This window comes from Dendroctonus ponderosae, unplaced genomic scaffold (assembly GCF_020466585.1).
Source record: "Dendroctonus ponderosae isolate FM_Combo_2020 unplaced genomic scaffold, Dpon_F_20191213v2 Dpon_F_20191213_4, whole genome shotgun sequence".
Lineage (NCBI taxonomy): Eukaryota > Metazoa > Arthropoda > Insecta > Coleoptera > Curculionidae > Dendroctonus > Dendroctonus ponderosae.
In genome coordinates this window covers 15,105,841-15,125,518 of record NW_026018611.1, presented here as the reverse complement: position 1 = coordinate 15,125,518, position 19,678 = coordinate 15,105,841, and the positions used below count along the sequence as shown (strand labels likewise).

General features: G+C 33.5%; 1 protein-coding gene across 1 annotated transcript in view; it reads left to right on the top strand.

Annotated features, from left to right (window-relative positions):
- The first annotated feature begins 581 nt into the window (after nucleotides 1–581).
- The window catches only part of LOC109535548, a 35,561-nt gene continuing 16,464 nt past the window's right edge, over nucleotides 582–19,678 (top strand). Inside the window, exon 1 of the mRNA XM_019901464.2 lies at nucleotides 582–962. Within this exon, the coding sequence (XP_019757023.1) occupies nucleotides 871–962 (92 nt within the window). The 5' untranslated portion in view covers nucleotides 582–870. The remainder of the gene's footprint in view (nucleotides 963–19,678) is intronic.

The window sequence follows — 19,678 nt, the reverse complement described above, 5'->3', positions numbered from 1 at the left end:
AATAGATTTTCAGAGAAGTCGCTCCGACGTCTCAAAAGATATTATTTAGACTCTGGCAAGAGCCTTTTCTTAATGACAAATAGGAATGAACAAAAAGTTAAGCATATTTTAAGCTAAAATTTATACCACTGTGTGTTGTCCACATCCTTTAAAAAAATATTTTTTTCATTTGTTATTGTGTTTTTATATCAAACTCATCAGTACATAACCATTAATTTCCTGTGTTTCTAAGTTAAATAAAACTGACATTACGATACCCCAAAATTAAATAAACAAATTTTTTACAAAGTAAAAGAGTAAAAGCTTAACGTCATAAATTGTTGGAAGTTTAATCGCATCCAGAATTGGCGCATGTATGATGTCGACTACTCATCAAACAAACGTTAACAAATTAAAAAAATGTATCAAAGATAAAGCAATTCGTCACGGCAAATCGGAAAACACCTGTGTTTTGTGTCGTGTGCGGCTCAAAAGAGCGACGACGCATCTCTTCAGACGTGACGCTCCGAACACGCAATCCGGCGCCGCATCCAGCCCACTTTATCTCAAACTTTTAGCGTCGAAAATGCATAAATATCCCAGTTGACGCGAACCACAACCATTCGAAATCGCGAAACGACCGAGAAATAAACGACGATTTTGACTAGATTCAAATCGAACGAATCAAACAATATCTCATATATTTTTCCCACTCCATAATCAATCAATTTTATTTTATTTGTCTCTTCTTCGAACGCCTACAAAAAGATTGTGATCGCTGTGAAACGGACATCAGTGAAACGGTTTTTTGTGCTTTTATCAATAAAGTGTTTTTTGCAGACGTTCAGTTGGTGTACTCATTGGTGCTTTTTCCGGAAATCATTTTTCAAAATGAATACCACAATTTTCAGCAGCGCATTATTTATCGTTGTTTTACTGGGGGTCCAGCATCAAGTGATGGCTCGACCAAATCTGATCAGTCGGTAAGTAAACCAAATCCTAACAAATCAAAAAAAAAATTAAAACATATTTTTATCATTGCATTTTAAGTTCGTAAACTTTTTTTTTAAATATCCTGTTTTGAGGAAAAGTTCGAAAAAAGTCGGCGAACATATCGAAAATAGTCAGGGAAACATTTTTTGCATTTTTAAGACAATTGAATATTTCCAACTTCATACTTTTAAAAATTCCACAAAAGTGAAATACAATTTTGCGAAATATTCTAAATTTCAAATATCGCCAGCTACTAACAAAATTAGGAGTCGAAGAGAACAGAAGAGAAGAGAAACTTTTCATTTTATTACATTTCGGCTCAAAACCCACATCTTTTGGGACTGGTTATCCGTATGCTAAGATTTTTTAAAAAATCATGGCGTTTATGAAGCGCCACTCTTAACAAACCCGAAAAGAATAAATCTGATGGTACAAAGTCTGATCAGCTAGATGGCCAACGAACTTGGCCAAAGGTTCACATCTATTTTGAAATTATTTTGCAAGATTGTGCCTGCAACTATTGACATTCTCAAACTGGCTCCGCAACTATTCTGGAGCCTTACTAGAACCACTAATCTACAAGCATATTTCAAAATTAATTTTATCTATGCAGAATAGGGACAACCCATTAAAATACTCCAAATTTTATTGCTTCTACAGATCTTTTGCATTAATAAATATACATGTTTTAAGCCATACCGTTACCATAATAAAAAGTTAGTAATAGTGCGCACTTAATTTGAAACACTCTGTATAGCTCTCGGAAAATTGTATTGTAAATCCAAAGAATAATGGTTTTAATAATCGATATGTAGCTCATAATGATGTTCTCATAAAACAAATATGAAACAATGGTTTCGGCAATTTTTGCTGGCCCTAGAATAAGGTAAAAGTCACACAACTTACGCAAATTGTGAAAAGATGAGTTTGCTGCATGTAACTGACTTATTTAATATTCTTGGAGGTAGAGCGCAGAATAAAACAAGCAGAAATGAGGTTGTAGGAAGGAATAACCATAAATATTCGGTCGTAAAGTTTGGTTATTCTTTTAAATTCCGCTATTTTGGATCTAAGTAAAAAAACTCATCTGGGGAATGAGCTGGAGAAAATTTTTACGTTTATTGTTAATAATGCGTATTTTTGCAAAATGTTTTTACTTTTCATGGACAGATCTTCCGATAGTTATCAATAATACAACTGCTCTAATTAAGTCGACCTATTAATCTGATTCAATTGTGGTCTTGCGAACAATATAAACTTTTCCAAATATCGCAAAAATGCAATCTTGAACGTTATACCTTTAAAGCGATAAAACATCTAATTCCGGAGTTCTGAATAGTACCTTGCAGAACACAAACCCGGAATCAAAATACGCCAGAAAAATGATAGGGCCACAAATTCAGCTTCCTTCGCATTCCATTTATATAGGTTGTATAGTTTTTGTTAATTCTGAAACAATTTTAACAATTTGGTCGGAACCTCAACCAAGTTCTTTGGGTGCTTCACTAATTTCTTTAACAAGTCGCCAAAATAATTCCTTTGCAAATATCAGATCCAATGCGTCTGATTTCGCAGTTTAGTTAATTCATTTTTGCCACCTTTTACAAATGTGGCTAAAATCATAACTTTATTAGGCATAATTAGAATCAATTTTGCTTCTAGCATATCTACAAACATCACCGAGCAGTAAACTATATTTATTCCTCAGCATTTCCAAACCTCTAAACAGAATTTAGAGTGACTGATTAAAACACAAATTAGTTATCTTGTAAATTTCCTGTTTATTAGACCTAAATATATTGAGAGGTTTCTGCGTTCACAAACTTTTCTGGTAGAATGTTTGAAAACCACTTTCGACTAAAGCATAAAATAGCAAAGCGGGTGTTCCACAAGGGAATTCAGTTCCGACCTTTGAATGAACGAAGTCCCTTTTCGTATCGAATAACATTCCTCCATACGCTCTTCTATTCACTTACAGAACACTTTCAGAAACTTGTATTGTATCCAAATCATAATAAAATATGAAACAAAGTCCTGAGAATTATCGTTATTATTTGTCGCTACACGACAGTTTCTGAGAATAACTCCAGATCAAAAATTATTCTTTGTATTTTTACAAAGTAAGTTGGTGAATAATGAAATTCGTACACAAATTCAAAATTCAGGAAAAGCCTGTTGATTTCTTGTGCTGAATTCAAACGCAACATTTGAACATTCTTCATGCATTTTAATTTAGTGGATTGAGAACAGAAAAATGTAGTCTAAATTGAACAGTGATTACAGTAATTACTATAAATTGTCAAATTTGTCACATTTTAAAGCCAGACGACTTGATTTACTGCGATTGCAATTAAATCCAAGGCTGGTTTGAGAGTGATAAAAACTTTGATGTCGATTTGCTCCTAAACGAAGACTTTTTCGAGTGGTGTGAAGAACACATTCTTTGTCTAGTATTTTCTAATCTTTAAAATCGCACATCACTTTTTGCGATATTTGGCATGCCAAAAAAGATAATTTAAAATAAATTTGGATTTCACGTAAAGTGTCATCTAGTGGTAAAGTGGAGAAAAAATTTCATATCAGAGAGTTATAGATCACTAAGACTCTGTACCGATTTTCAATTTGATTAGCGAATAAATATCCAGAATAGGTCAAAAAAGGAAAGGAAAAAAATAAATTGTGATGAGCTGTAACTCGGAAAATATTTTCGAATTTTTGTTACATAACTTATTATCATTATTTTGAATAATCGCCCTTAAAAATTTCTTAACGCATTATCCAAACACCATGTATAATGAATTCCATAATTAAGAAATATTTTATCCTAAAAATATGGCTGCTTGCCGCTTCAAAATTTTGATAACTCCATCGATTTTGCGCAACAGGCCATTTTTCATGATGGTTTATTAACGTGATATGTTGCATCATGCTATGAAATTACTCAAATGGCCAGCTTTATACTACTTACTATCGCGAATCAAAGGATTTCTGACTCATATCCCTAAGTACCCAAAAATCGCATTATCATCCCAATCTCCGACAAAACACAAATTTTCAGGAAACTAATTATGTTTCGGAATTAGCTTAAACTTGATGTAACGAATTTGTAAGCTTAGCACAACCATTGCATGTAAATAGATAAATCTATTCGAGCACTAATCAACCGATTAAAAGGAATCCGAGTTTAAATTGAAATCGGCTTTTACTATCAGCCAGTCAAGTACTCGTATTCTGTTATAATTAGTGGCCGAATCAGTTCACAAACCACCAGTAATTGAAAATGCGCAAGAAACTTTTGTTTCATATTTAAGAGATTCTCATGATGAATAGAACAAAAAATTCTACATATAACGCGAACGCCGCGCTTCAAGTTACCCTTTCTAACACATTAAAGTTGGAACAAGGGATTTTAAATATATAAAAAGTTACCAGTGCATTAGGACGGTGAAAGTCTTAAGAAAGCTACCAGTAAAAGGAAAATTAACTTAACTACTAAATGAATAAAGGGTGAAACGAAATGGAGAGAGATAGTAATTGGCGCTAATAAAAGAACATTAAAAAAAAAACGTTTCAATGTCGTCAGAAATGTAGAGCTAGAAAATGAATTCGACTTTTCGGCCTTCAAAAGTACCGATGGCTCTATCCATGTTTTAAGAGATATTTTAATAATATTATATGTTTTAGGTTTATTTTATTTCGAAGTTTTTTTGAATACCAATTATTCTGGACTCTATTAATCTTGTGAAACAACAAAAAGTGAAATATCCATGTTCTGATTTTAGCACGTGATGACTCTTCGGATCTTTACCACTTGCGCAAATTTACAGGAAGAAATAATCTTTAATCCGGAACTTCATTGATGCGCAAGACATTTTTTTAAATTTTCAGTTTCAAAATGTATGAGAGCTGGAAAATCTCACTGGTTACCAACAAGGTTATTCTGAATGTTCTGAAACTTTGGTTTCAATTTGACCGCGTTATTTATTGTTCAGATTTTGGTCTCTTGAATGTTCTTACTCAGGGGATTACACGCTAAAGACAAAGAATTTTAAGTTAAAAATATTTTTAAAACTTTAAATTGAAAGGATATTAAAGTGTAAATCGATTTTACCCGTTGGACGTGTTTTCGACAAACAACTACATCTAACATTTCAAATTTTAATATTATTTGAAGTAGTTGTCCAATGTGAGATTTAATACCGTTAGCAAGTATTTAAAATTAAATTTAAAGTTAACTGAATGTTGAATAGAAATTGTACATTTCTACACACACTAGACGCGACATAATACTAAAAATTAAATAAATTATATAAAATATTCTCATTTTCCTATTTTCCTTCTTCCCAATGCTATTCTAAAACCGCTTTAAACATGGGTTTAAAACATATATTTTTAACATGTTTCCATCGTAGATCTACCGGAAAATTGCAAGAGGTTTTTACCTCTTCATTTTCATAGTACGTTCATAGAACGACCGTATCAAACGTTACTGAGCTGTTCAAGCAAACTCTAAATTTTAACCGAAAAGTGTGTTCGGATTAGAAAAGTGGATTTACACACCCACAAACAGTGAAGAAAGATGTCGAGAAATTTGCGAATAATCCAAGGTTATTCAATGGGGAAATGGGCAATAAAGTAGGTTGCGTGAGAGCACCGCACGTCGAATCAAAACCAATATGAATTTCAAGGCTTATAAAGTTCAGACGACACCAGACAGAAATCTCAATGACTCGAAAATTGATTTTTTCCACCAAAAAGGTTGCTGTTTGATGAATGATGAAATGTACGTTCTTCTCACTTTTGCCAGCTTCTGGATGAAGATTTTATCAACAACTAAGAAAAAGTCAAAGTTTCTCTAGAAGTTTCTGGTGTGGCAAGCCTTGTGCAGCTGTGGAGAGCGCAGCAAATCTTTTGTCACGAATCGAACGATAAACATCAAGATTTACGTAAGAGAGTGCCTCTGAAAACGGTTGTTGTCAGTCATGAAACAACATAAAGTTGCAACTTTCTTTCGGCGAGACTTGGCTTCCTGTCACTACAGTAAAAGAGTTGCAGAATGGTGCCAAATGAATAAAGTCGTTTTGGTGACTAAGGAAACCAATTCATCAAATTTCTCAGAGCTTCGCTAAATCGAGCAATATTAGGCCTTGGTAGAAAGAGGTTTGAAAGAAACGAAAAAAAAAAAACTAAAACCCGTCCAGAATTGAAAGTAAAGTGAAATTCTGCAGCCAAAAAAGTAAATAAAGCTACCCTTAACTCGATGATGGAAAGGATTACAGAAAAAATCGAACATTCCCGTCAAAACAAATAATTTCAGCTTAATTTTGTTTAAACCATTTGCAATAAAAAAATTTAAAACGCTTCCTGTTTCATTACAATTTTGTAAGCGTTCGTAAGTTATTAAGGTTTCTTTCTGCAGCGATTCTTTTTGACTCACTCCATATGTGTTACTTAAAATACTAGGTCTAGTTTCCCATAAAGAAAAAGACCTAAGCTGACAAAACCATCTGCATTGATTAATTCGCAATAACGTAAATACTAGTTTTTAATTAACAATTTAATACTATCGAAATTCCTTGGCTAAGCGCTCTATATAAACACCATGTGCACAGCATCTGAACTGAAATTAGTAAACTTATGGATACGTAGAATATATAAACATATTGTACTACTACATTAAACCCAATATTAGTGTTGGATGTTTTCAACATCACTTCATACTTTCTGATACATGAATCTTATTAAATATTAAATGGCATACATTTCTTAGGATTATAAATTTTGTAAGTTGTAACGTTTTTGTTCATTTCTAAATTCCATTTAATAGAAATAAGGCGCAAACAATATATATATCAGCTTTTATTTTCACTTGCTGATAGATATGCTTAAAATATTTAAATTTTCTCCTGAATTTTGCATTTGTTAAGGTCAAAATAAGCTTTACTACTAACACATTTTCAAATATATTTGGTATATATATATGATAATGTCCACCACAGTTGTGGACAAAACGTCAGGAAGAAATTCCCATAGACCACGGCTTCAAAGCCCGAAAAACATTCCTAAATGTGATTTAACCGGCCGTGAAAGCCTTCATAGTCTGATATTTGGTATAATTATTCATAATAATAAAATATCATTTGATCGATCAGATTGAGTATCTTCAGTCCAGGTGCATAATAAGTTAGTATTCATATAAAATAAAAAAGTAAAACAAGGAGTTCATAGGTGTTTATATTTATTCTTTAGGGTAAACAAAATAAAATAAATATTAACTTTCTGGCTTAACGCGTAATAGAAAAAATGAATTTTATTTGTTAAAATCTATTTACTATTTTGGCATATAGATTATTCTACATTCTTGAATTGATATTTTTGACATTGAAGCAAAACTCACATTTGTTAGTTGTTTATCTCATATCAGTTAAACAATGTGTTTATCTGATAAACGTGATCTGTGTGTTTTTCTTGTTTTGGTTCTATAATTTTTTTCTGTTTCTAAATCTTTCACGCTTCGTATTATTTGGGAACAACAAAATAACATACAATATTAGATTAATGAACACTGACGAAAAAATTGATGAACTGGAGGAAGAGCTGACAAGAATATAGTTGAACATCGTAGATTTGTCAGAAACCCGACAAAAAACAGAAAATTGGATAAAATTTAACTCCGCTAACCTACTATACTATAAAGGTAACCAAGATAAAAGTAACTTTGGAGTAGGATTCATCCTAAACAAGTCTAATAAGGGAGTTTAGTATCGTGTTGCCTATCTTACACATAAAATGAGAAGAACACCACTTAAAATTAATTATTTAAGTGTACCCACTTCAACCTACGATGACGAGAACATAGAAATATTCTATGAAGCTATCTCAAAGGCTGTGGAAGAACACAAAACTCGCCTTACGCTAGTAATTGAAAATTTCAATGCCAAACTGAGTAAGAAACTGAGCAAAGAATAGACTAGGATGGGGGACTTTGGGTACGGAGAGAGAAATGATAAGGGAACTACCTTAATGAACTATCTCGAGGAAAAACACAAATTTAATGGAAACAACTAACAATTGGACATAGCCACTTGCGCAAAATAAGACTATACGAGGGGATTTTTTCCATCTTCAAACAGTTTTTTCAAATAAAAAAATGTTTCAAATAAGAAGTTAATGTTTGGGAAGGAAAAGTTTATTCGTGTCAGAAAAACAACGCCTACTTCGAATTTGTAGGCTAGACAGGGAAAAACTTGATAATTTCAAATGGTAACCACAACATTTTATTGGAGATTCGAAGAGTAACGTCAAAAAGTGAGAATAATTTATTTAAACCATTTTCTTCAATTTTGACAGGTGTCGTTTGGTTTTTTAATTGGTTGGAATATTCGGTCCGAATTTAAAAAAACCACCTGCCACCTGTAAAAATCAAAGAAAATGTTTTAGATACATTTTTCTCACTTTTTGACATACTACTCGAATCTCCAGTAATTATAACAATAAATGTTGTGGTTACCATTTGAAATTAACAAGTTACCCCGTGCTTAGTCCACAACAACGAAGAAGGCGCTTTTTTCGTCACACAAATAAACTTCCCCTTCCCAGATATTAACTTCTTATTTGAAACATTTTTTATTCGCATCACTTCACACATCAAAATCAAAAAACCATGACTAGAGTAGGAAATTAGAAATGGCACCAAAAGGAAAAAAGAATGAAAATTGCATCACAGCAGAGACAAGGAAACACATGGAGAAAAGGCGGAACATCAGCAAAGAAGAGAAACGGAAATCAATAGAATACGTAAAAATAAATAAGACTATTAGTAAAATGATAAAAGAAAGCAGACGAAATAACCAAGAAACAGAAATAAAAGGAGTTATAGAGAGCAACAAGAATATGAAATGCTTAAGATGAAATTGGGTGGATAATAGAAAAATAAAGTGAAACATGAATGGCGTAGAAGCCAATATTAAAGAGGATATAATACATATCACACAACTATTATACATAAATATATCAATGAAGAAGGGAACGACCGGGATAAATCATAAAACAACTCCAAAGGAACATAAGAAACATAGACTGGAAATAAGTAGGGCACTGAAAGAAATGAAAAATAACAAAGCTCCTGGAAAAGACGGAATAACGGCCGAAATGTTAAAATATGGTGGAAAACTGTAGTTGATACTCCCCGTACTCTCCTAAATAACATACTAAAATTCCGTTTCGTGATGTTGCAGTTGCAATACATTGACACAAAACTTCATCATTGACTTGATTTATTCAAGACCAAACATGCAATTTAACCCAACAAATACATATTGAGCATAATTCAAATTTACTCAATTATCAAACTATTCAAATTAAAAATAAATTATTAGTCCAATGTATGATTATAATTCTGCATTACTTCAATCAAATTTAGTTATTATGACTAAATTGTTGGGGGTAACCTGGCATATCAATTTGTCGCATAATATTTGAAATGCCAGAAGGTAATTTAATCCTGATTTACCAATTGTTTAAACAAACGCCGCGACGCCGTTATTGAGATATATTTAGTATCACCTTAATTAAAGGCAATTATGTTAACATGGGTTTCAAAACGTTATCAAATATGTGCTAATTTGTTTAGAAATAGAAGGTCCATTAATGTAGACCGGCTTTCATTATAACGTTGGCGCTTTGTACCGAATAAAGCATTGGAATAATTTGCAAATACATGGTAGTTTGAATTCCCCCTATGCTTATGAAACATGGCTTAATTTTTGCAATAGTTTTGTAGCTTAAAGCAATTTTATATTTCAGTTGTTAATAAAACAAAAGTTGTTAGTATAACTATGTTTTTAAGGCAAAACTCTAGCCCCATTAATTTTCCATTAAACATGAATCTTCCTGGCAGCTTATATGCAAACGTGCTTCTATTCTGTTGGAAACTTGAAAATTACATATTTCTTCAACCAAGCTAGCAAAAAAAGAGGTAAACCTTCTTTCTGCCTGCCTACTACTGAAGGAATAACATAATTCTAGGTAAAATGTGAACCGGATAATGAAAACTCGGCAGTGGTGGTTAGCACTTGAATATTGGATTACGCAAATGTTAATCAATCATGCCACTGCATAACAGTCACATAATGCAAGCCAAACACAAAGTCAAGTAACTACTTGTTTTGCAATAGTCATGGGTTCTTAATAAAAATAGTTACAAATCGGATTTTCCTTTCACAACTTCTTGGAAATTCTGCATTATCTTCCTCTTCTGTGAGTACCATGTCCGTTACCCAACGTTGGCTACCATTCTAGCTATTATCACTTTATTGACTGCCTAGCGAAATAGGGATGTATTGGACTTATGGAAATTGAAACTCATAGTTAATACAAAGGACTGAGGCCTAAACCTCCTCACCAATTTGTTCAACTCATAATACACAGAATATACAGAACCGGGAAAATACCAAATGATTGGCTGAAGAAAGCAAGCGCCCTTAAAATTTTCTTTCGAATCATCCACACGCAGTCTCGCACACCATTGTTGCCAGTTGGATCGCCAACCTTCGGTCGGCGTCCTAAGAAGAAGAAGGACTAATGGAACCAATTATGGAGGTTCTCTAGCCAGAATGTTATTCTTCGGCATGGCCTTCTTCTTCCTACTATTTTCCTTTATTCTAGTTTACTGTCTTAAATGTTTTCATTATTCTTGTATATTTGCCCATGCGCAGCAAGCCCTCTTTGTTTCAAACCCTTTGAACCCCTTTAGCAGTGTGTTGTCCAACCTTCGAATCCATACCTCAGCTTGGGAATAAGTAGCATTTTGCCAGTCTAATTCTCAGTGTGTTGCTTGATTTTTGCATCTTCTTTCTGAAGATCTGACCGAATCATTTGACTGAATAAATTATTTTCTTTCTGCTGTTGTCCATAAGGTGTGGAAAATGCTCTCTAACACACCGTCCATAACGTGTGGGACTCCGGCCTAGCAGTTTACTCATTGAAACCCTTCCTTACTTTATTTCGGATCTATGGTGCCCTTGACTCTTCTATTTCTTCATTACCCTGATATTTTCAATTAATTCCAGAAGTATTTGAAAGAAGAAACTTTACAACTCAAAACATATTTGTTATGCAGAAAAAAGTTATTATAATAATGTTATAGTGCGCCCAAATCAGTCTTATGTCCAATACGTAGAAGTATGTATTTCAACTGGGCAATAACCCAAAAGCATAAAAATATGACTAATGGATTTAGCGAATGCAGAATGCAGGAAATTTGGCTATATCTATACTGCAAAATTGCAAAGTCTGATTTAAAAAAATGAAACACGCAATATATTATCGAATGCCTAAATAGTAGTGCCGGAGATAACAAAACCTTGGAATGAAATAAAAAAAAAATGAAGAATGAAACATTAACAGATGGAGTAGGTGGTATTTAGTAGAATTTATAACGTTAAGTTATATAAGTCACGTTTACATTTTTCCGGCCTCAATTTATTTAAATCTGTTCTAATAATTGATTCAAATTTTAAAATATAGCAAAATACATATGTAGAAACTTTTCTTTCTGGTCATTGAGCGATAAAAAGTTATTAAACTAATAACTAAAGGATTACCATAATCAAATTTACAATGAATGAACTTGTTTAAAACATAATTAATCGCGATTTACATTTTACCCGATGATAATATGGCAGGTAAATGAATGTGAATTTCACAATATTGATTTAATTAAAAATGATTACAGTGAACTGTGGATGAAATTATGAATTTTATTATTTAATTTTGGGCTCTCACTCGATTTTCTGGAATTAATTTTATAGTGGTATATTTATTATTATTTTATGTTGGCTGATATCCACAGCGTCTCAGAATATTGGTATATATTTTACTTAACTCAAGTACGTGAGCTGCAACTAGGTTTCTTATACATAAAGTTGTAATAAAAAGTGCTTTTTTCACCAAACTTGTTAGTAATATTAAAAGTCAATGGAATAAAATCAACTTTCAGCTAAAATATGGCAAGCCTTGTTACCAGGATTGCCTTGTGTATGACAAGGTGGTCCAGTTTCCAGAGCCGAAACTTCAGGGAACCATAGAGAATTGAAAAGCATTATGAGTTTGCATTATAAACTATATTCGAGAAAAATTCGTTACGGAACATTTTTTTTATATATTTCCAAATGGCTGCGAATATGTAATCGATTTTTTGCAGGCGATGACTGCCAACAAAGAACCTACTTTGCAATAAAAACTAAATTATTTCTTTTGTCAGTGGCGTTCTTACTAACACGTTAATGGGTGTTTTGGTTGTGGATTAGTTGTGAATTATTCAATCAGTTTCATGGAAAACGCTTTTTTTGCAATATTTCTGTGAAAGGTAGTTTTCAAATAAACACTTAAAAATGATTCATAATCATTTCATCGAAGAAAACTGTAGAACTCGCTCAAAATGGAAAAACCTCATACAATATTTTTTGCACTTAAACCAATTATTATTAAAATGTCGAAAGTTAGAATCATCACTTCAGAATTTCATATTGAAAAAACTGTCTGTCATTAAAGAACAATTTGTAAGTCTGCAATATTACATATTACAAACTCTACATATGCATATCAGCCCGTACAAGATTTACATCTTGAATGTGGTTTTGCCATTGCTCGTTAAACTCGATAGAAAAACATCTTCACGTCTTCCATAACATTCTGGGAATGATTTCTGGTGACCTGGAGTAACGAATTGTTATAATCTCCATGTTTCGACACACTCCACGAACTTTCAATATACGTTTGGTTAGTAGTTTTTGATATAACTGTTTGTGACTCACATTTTCTACCTCAAGATTGAATAGGGTCTTTGCATATTTTTTTGTTTGTTTATTTCGTTTATTTATGGTCAACTAGCTGTTCAACGTTTTTGTTTTAATTGTTGCTTACTTTCTTTATTATTAATTAAATTTTAATTTATTTATTATCCACTTAATTAGTTTTAGTTTAGTTGTAAGTACCTCTTGTTGAAAAATTACAATAACAGTAAATACTTAAATATGTGAATAAACCATTAAAATGAAATAAAGGATCGTTTTTCTTTTGTTACATATATGTATGTATATTCCCTGAACATACCATATACATTCACTGAACATACACATGTACATTCACTGAACATGCCATGTACATTCCCAGAAAATACACATGTATATTCACTGAACTTACCATGTAGATTCCCAAAACATACACATTTATATTAGCTGAACATACCATGTACATTCACTGAACATACCATGTACATTCCCAGAACATACCATGAACCAAGTGTATTAACTCTGACAGATTCCTGGGACATACATGGAATGTTCATAATGGAACTCATGTATGTCCCAGGAATATGCATGTACATCACATGAATGTTTCAGATATATTCTGGGAATATCATTCTGCTATGTGGGTAGCTTGATGATCGTTTTGATGTCTTATATCTCAATTCCTTAATATGTAGGAATCTTAATCCTCCAGGTTAGCTCTTTGTCTTTGACAATGTCAATATTGATTTACCTTTTGTCTGCATACGACTTCTTTTCCGTCGATGGCTCTCGGTTCCGCATCCTGTCAATTAGTAAGGCTTGAGGTGCAAGCTGAAGACTTTGCATGGTGAGTGACGCTAGGAGGGACGAAAAGAGTTCCCCATGGGATGTCCCTGGTTATCCAAGTAGAGCGTGGGACACTGTTACAAACCGGACAAAGTTGCTCATTTTGAACACCGGCCAAGCGGATCAAGTCGTTCCAAGACCCTTTAGGGTTCCATTAGGTCAATGGTAATCAAAGGTTTACATCAACTGATTTAGAACTTCTTTCTCAAAATGGGCCGGTCTTACTGTTCATTATCCGCAAGTGTTGAGCAAGTTTTAAAGTGCCAGCCAGAATCGTGCTAATAAGTTTGCACCCGGGATACTGCAGGCTGAATAGCGTTCTTAAAAAAGTCATGCAGCCGTAGTTGTACTACAGTTTGTTGCAAATTGTTTGGAGCGACCTTTGCTGTCGAACGTTTGGAGGGACGTTTTCAAAAAACTTTCTCACGACGCTTTGTAGCAGACGCCCGTAGATTAGCCGTATTAAATGACTGAAATAGTCATCGATAATTTCAGTCAACATGTGAACAAATCTATGTTGCTGATCACCTCGACTAAGTTGCGTGAGAATCTTTTTCTGCCCAAAAATGGTTATTTATACTACTGAATGTAAGGTCTCCTGTGGATGTGGCATCATACGTCCATATAGGGATGGGATATAGGGATGGGATTTCGTTCCATGTTCGATATTTTTCCCATCGATGTTGGGAATTTGGAACATCGATAAAACATCGATGTTAGATACTGAACTGAAAACATCGGACATTTGATGTTGATACTATATAGAAACATTTTCTGCGAACTCTTTGAGAGTGCCGATACAAACGATACCGCGGCATAGTGGTCCATTTCCGTTTTGCACTTTCCACTGCATTATTATAGTCGAGTATTTACCAATGCAATGTTTTAAAATGTCATAGTAGTAGTAAAATAAAATTGTTTCAGTTTAAGTTAATCAATCAAACATTGATGTTCTGCCTTCGATGTTTTCCTAACGTCCATCCATAGACCGAAATGTAAAAAATGGCCTGCTAAACTCAACAATCTGATGAAGCAGCCAGCCGGTGACAAAATTGAACTCTTTGCTGATAATCGGCTAGAGTCAAACCTTGAACTGCGTGCAAATAGCATGGATACATTTACTTATAGAGCACCCACCAAACGCAATATTGAGTCGCAGCCAGTCCTCCGAAATTTGAGGCGACCAGATGGAGAGTCACTTGCAACTTCGTTCAGACTCTTTTCCTCAAAATGGACGTTCTGCAAAGCTGTGCAGCCGCTTTTGCGTCGCAATTTGTTGCTGTAAATCTGCCAGTTCTTTCAAGGGTACTTTGTGTTTCGCCCAAAGTGTTTCATAAGGAACAATTATTTTCGTAAACTTTTAACATTTGCTTTAAGCCAGTAAATCTTTAAACTAACTGGCAAGAATGTCTGTGATCATTTTGTCTTAGTAAACACATAGAAAAAATGCTTACTAGTTAACTTCTATGTCATTGTGCACAAAAAAAACGCACTCAAGCTCAAGAAAATATAATTTTGCACAGCACTATCATATCGGGTCATAGGATATGGAATTCTCAGACGTTGGTACTTATACTGAAACGTTTTCTATTGTTGCACTAAAAAATCCAAAGAAGTTTGAGCCCGTCGTTCAAAATCAACTTGTATATGTCTAACTTCAACTTTCGATACGGTGCAATATAGAAGCTGCCTTGCCTAGAAGATTGTTGCGTACTGCAGAACGTTTGAACCTTGTTACAAATCACGCAAAAGCAAAGCAAATTATAAGCTTTTGTAAGTCAATAGGATTGGCACGGATTAAACTGGTAAATGTCCCCTCCAAAAAATAGAGTGATTTTATGTAGCCCTGTTCTCGATTTGCTACTTTCAAATGGGATGGTGCTCCACCATGCATACATAGACTAGATAATATCAAGTAGAAAATATTGTTTGTGTTCTATGTCAATCCGAGACAATTGCCTTCTTATTCTAGAACATCCTGCTTTGAGTCGTACTTTGGAACATTTCTAATCAAAAAAATGTCGTACATGCAGTTAAGCTGGTTCAAACCGGACGCTCAGTAATAAATTGCTGATGGTTTTAATTAAAAGTTACTATTACTACAGTAAAATATAACGGCAATTTTAAATGTAAACATTCTTCAAAAGATAAGAGATTTAGTTTTCTTTCATAAAATAGTTATCGGTCGAGTGGTAATGATTTTTATGGTTGCACGCTTTTGTAACTTTTTGTTGTCGAATTGAAATAATATAAATATTTTGCGAATATTATCAAAATCTTATTTCTAAATATAGGGCAACTTGTGCATCGTTCTATCTGCTGATATGCATATTTACGCCATACTTGCAGCGATATTCATTGAATTTTAACTCAATGTCGTTTTCTGATCGACTAATTTTGCGTGTGTTCTTTAAATATTTTCAAATTAATGAAATTAATTTCAGTTATTATATGAATCAAAATAAACGTATGTATATTTTTATTTAAGTTTACATCACTGAACAGTCACAATAAACAAGTGGGAATAAATTCAGAATTAATTTTTAGTTTCCTTTTTGAAACAAAAACATAAAGACGCGTCAATTTTGATTCTTGATTAAAATTTATTTATACACGGTGACCTCAAAATAAGTTGTTAACTTTCGTTTCAAATCTTCAAATGTTTGTACAAAGTTCATTGTTGAGAACCCTGGGTAAAATTTGTGAAAATTATTATTTACATATCAGAACCAGTTGTTCTTAAAAGAAAAGAAATAGCGAGTTTAATAAATGATATTACAAATAAAGTCGATTTCTTTGAAAATAAAAACATAAAATATCTATTGGGACAAAGGTTCAAACAAAGACCGATAAAAAAAATAGATAAATTATCTTTAAAATGTGTGGGAATCATTTCTCGTATTGCAATAATGTTGGATAATATTTAGCGATATTGTTTGCTCTATTCGCGGCAGCGATTCAAGATCGGTTCAGAACCGATAACGAAACCAACTAAAGCCGGGACACATTTATCCGATCCGACTCCGATTAGAGTACCTTTCTTACAGTTTCCATTCGCAAATCTAAGGACAAGCAATATTGCAGCGGAGCTTTGGAAAAATGTTTACACATTTTTGCGGGAATAATTTGGTCATGGTAGCCCTTTGTCTAGACAACAAAGAAAAAGAAAGATGAAGATATTTGAGAGAGGCCAAGGTAAAACGCAGATTTTAGCTCCATGCTGCTTGGAAAACAAGACCTCATGAAGCAGAATATTTCTCACTTTACTCTCATGTGGTGGACGACGGGACGAAATTTTGTCAATATTTTTTAGAACAACCATGTCGGCGTTTAGTCTTTTGAAAAAAAACTACAGGAAAAATGCAGTACCGAATATTTGGTTCTGATTGGTTTCCACGATGTTATAAACCTCTTTAGATGCTTGGATATCAATATTGACACGACCTGCCTTGCTCTTATGTCCTTATAAACTGCGCTGTAGAAATGGTCGTACTGTCCCAAGTTCTTCGATCACTAACCTTCTTTTTGGTTCCAGTTAGCACTGCCAATTCTACGTGTAACATCTTGGAATCCATCGTAACAGTTGGAATATGACTTCATTTATCTTCTTCGAGAAGCCCTATATATTCCAAGATGCAAAATTCTCAATTTTTTTCCGTAGTTTGTGTGTTCGTAAGTGATTTCGTCTGTTCAGATGCTGTTAACTCGGTCTTTTAACAGTTCAGTCTTTTTCCGAGCTTTAGCCACTTGTAAATACCGTCTCCTCTAGTTACTTGTAGTAACATTATTTTTAAATATCGTTATTAATCGGCGGTAAATCATTTTTTTAGTTAAAGCATAAACATTTGTCAACAGATGTGCACATCTTATCTTTCTCCCTACAAGCAAAGTTAATGGAGTTTTGACCATCGCAACTTAAATTATACGGCCTCTACGTGCTGTTCTCTTCTTACTTATGTAGCAAATGGTCAATGTATTTTTCTCATAAATAAAATTACACAAAACTGTTGATTTTATAATGCGTTTAGGAATGCCTGTAATATGCTAAATTAATATCCTTGTAAAAAATTGACAAATATTTTCCCTTCTTCCAAATCGATCTGGAAAAATTTTAATTTAAATCTCCGTACTACGTAATTTCTGGTTAGTTAGTGAGTTAGCGATCAATTACTGCTAACTCGAATCCGCTTGATGAGTTTTTCCTTGATGTCTGAAGGACGCAAAGTGAAAATTGAAGAAAACTATGATAATAGTTGAATATATAATAAACAGTTACTATAAATAAACATAATAACATTTATTTAATAACGAGAAAAAAATCTCTATGGAGGTGTAACTCCAGAATAAAAAGATAAACAAATTCAAAATGCAAAAACTAAATAACAAGCAACAAAAAAAATTAAGTTTGTTAAATATTGATCCGGCTTCGTTGTTTATTGATGAAGGTGAATTTACCGGTTTTTTTCAGGGCAGCTGGCAATGAACAGATTAGTTTTCTAATTCTTTAATTTACTACTTTTAGTATTACGAATTATATTTTGAGGCAGCACCAAATTCTAACCAGCTATTACTCCACTTTTATGTTGGAAAGAAACATTGAGAAGTTTTACAGCGTCATGTGGCCGTTAATTAACTTTTACTTTTTGCATTACACAACCAGCGAATGTCTTTCCATGGTATAAAATTTCAAATTAAAAGACATTCTAATCCCCAAAGGAATCCCTCCTCATTAATCCCTCTATACTCGGATTAGATGCAGCTTTTAGGATAGAGGATAGAAACATTCCAAGAAGTGAGACAATTCGTTTCCCCTGTGAGAGTAACGCGTAACATAATTTGAATGGTTCGTATGCTTTTGCAGGTCAGGAAATTCGATATACAGTATGGCTTTAAGAGTGTACAGCAACACGTAATAATAAATAATTCTCCATAAAACCTGAGATATTTGTAAAAATAAATTTGAATAAATTTGAGAATAATTAAATTAAAACACAAATAAACAGTGTTCCCGAATTTACGTTTTTGTGAGTAGATAAAAACTGCTTTATAGGTACTTTAGAGCTAAGAGGTCACCTTGACAACAATTCTACTACTACTAGAGACTATAAGTTTGTCGCTCTGATCAGTTGAGAGGAAATTGAATTTCCCCACGTAAATTTTTGAATTGAGTTTTCAAAGCAGTAGTACAAGGGTGGCTTGAAAAGTACGTGCAAAAATAAAAACGTTCAAGTAGGCTCTAGTTGGTTGATCTCTTCCGAATAATAGGATTTGTCAAACTCTGTAAAATAGGCATTCGTTTCTGCAATAACGTCCTCGTTAAAGTAAAATATTTTTCCCGTCAGCCATTTTTTCATATTGGGGAACAACTAATAGTCCGAGGGAGTCAAATCTGGAGAATGGGGGGATGTGAAACGCGTTGAAAAAACGCGATGCTTCGATGAATTGTGCGGTCACAACTGCTGAGGTTTGAGCTGGTGCGTAATCGTGATCGAGAAGAACTTTTTCTTGGCCAATCGTGGACGCTTCTCTTGCAGCTCGGTATGCGAATGGTTCAATAACGATGAATAGTAGGCACCTGTGATATTTTTACCCTTTTCCCTATAATCAATAAAGGTCACTCCTTGCGAATCTCAAAAGACAGTTGCCATGACCTTCCCTGCCGAAGAAACTGTCTTCGCCTTGTTTGGTGGAGATTCCCCTTTGCTAACTCACTGTTTGGACTGTTCTTCTGTCTCAGAGGTGTAGGGGTGTTTTAATGTTTCATCCATAGTCACAAAATGACGCTTAAAGTACTGCGGTTTGCGCTGCAAAAGCTGCAAACCGTCCATGCAACATCTGACACAATTTCGTGAGCAATCGCGGCATCTCGGCAAAAAAATTGAATCTGACTATTAAAAAATTTTAGAAGTAATTAAAAATTTCGAGTTGACTATTGAAGAAATTTGAAAGCGGTTAAAAATTACTATTTAGCTATTAGAAAATTTCAGAAGTGGTTAAAAATCTCGATTTGACTACAAAAAATTATAGGAGCAGTTAAATATATCAATTTAACTACTTAAAAAAATTGC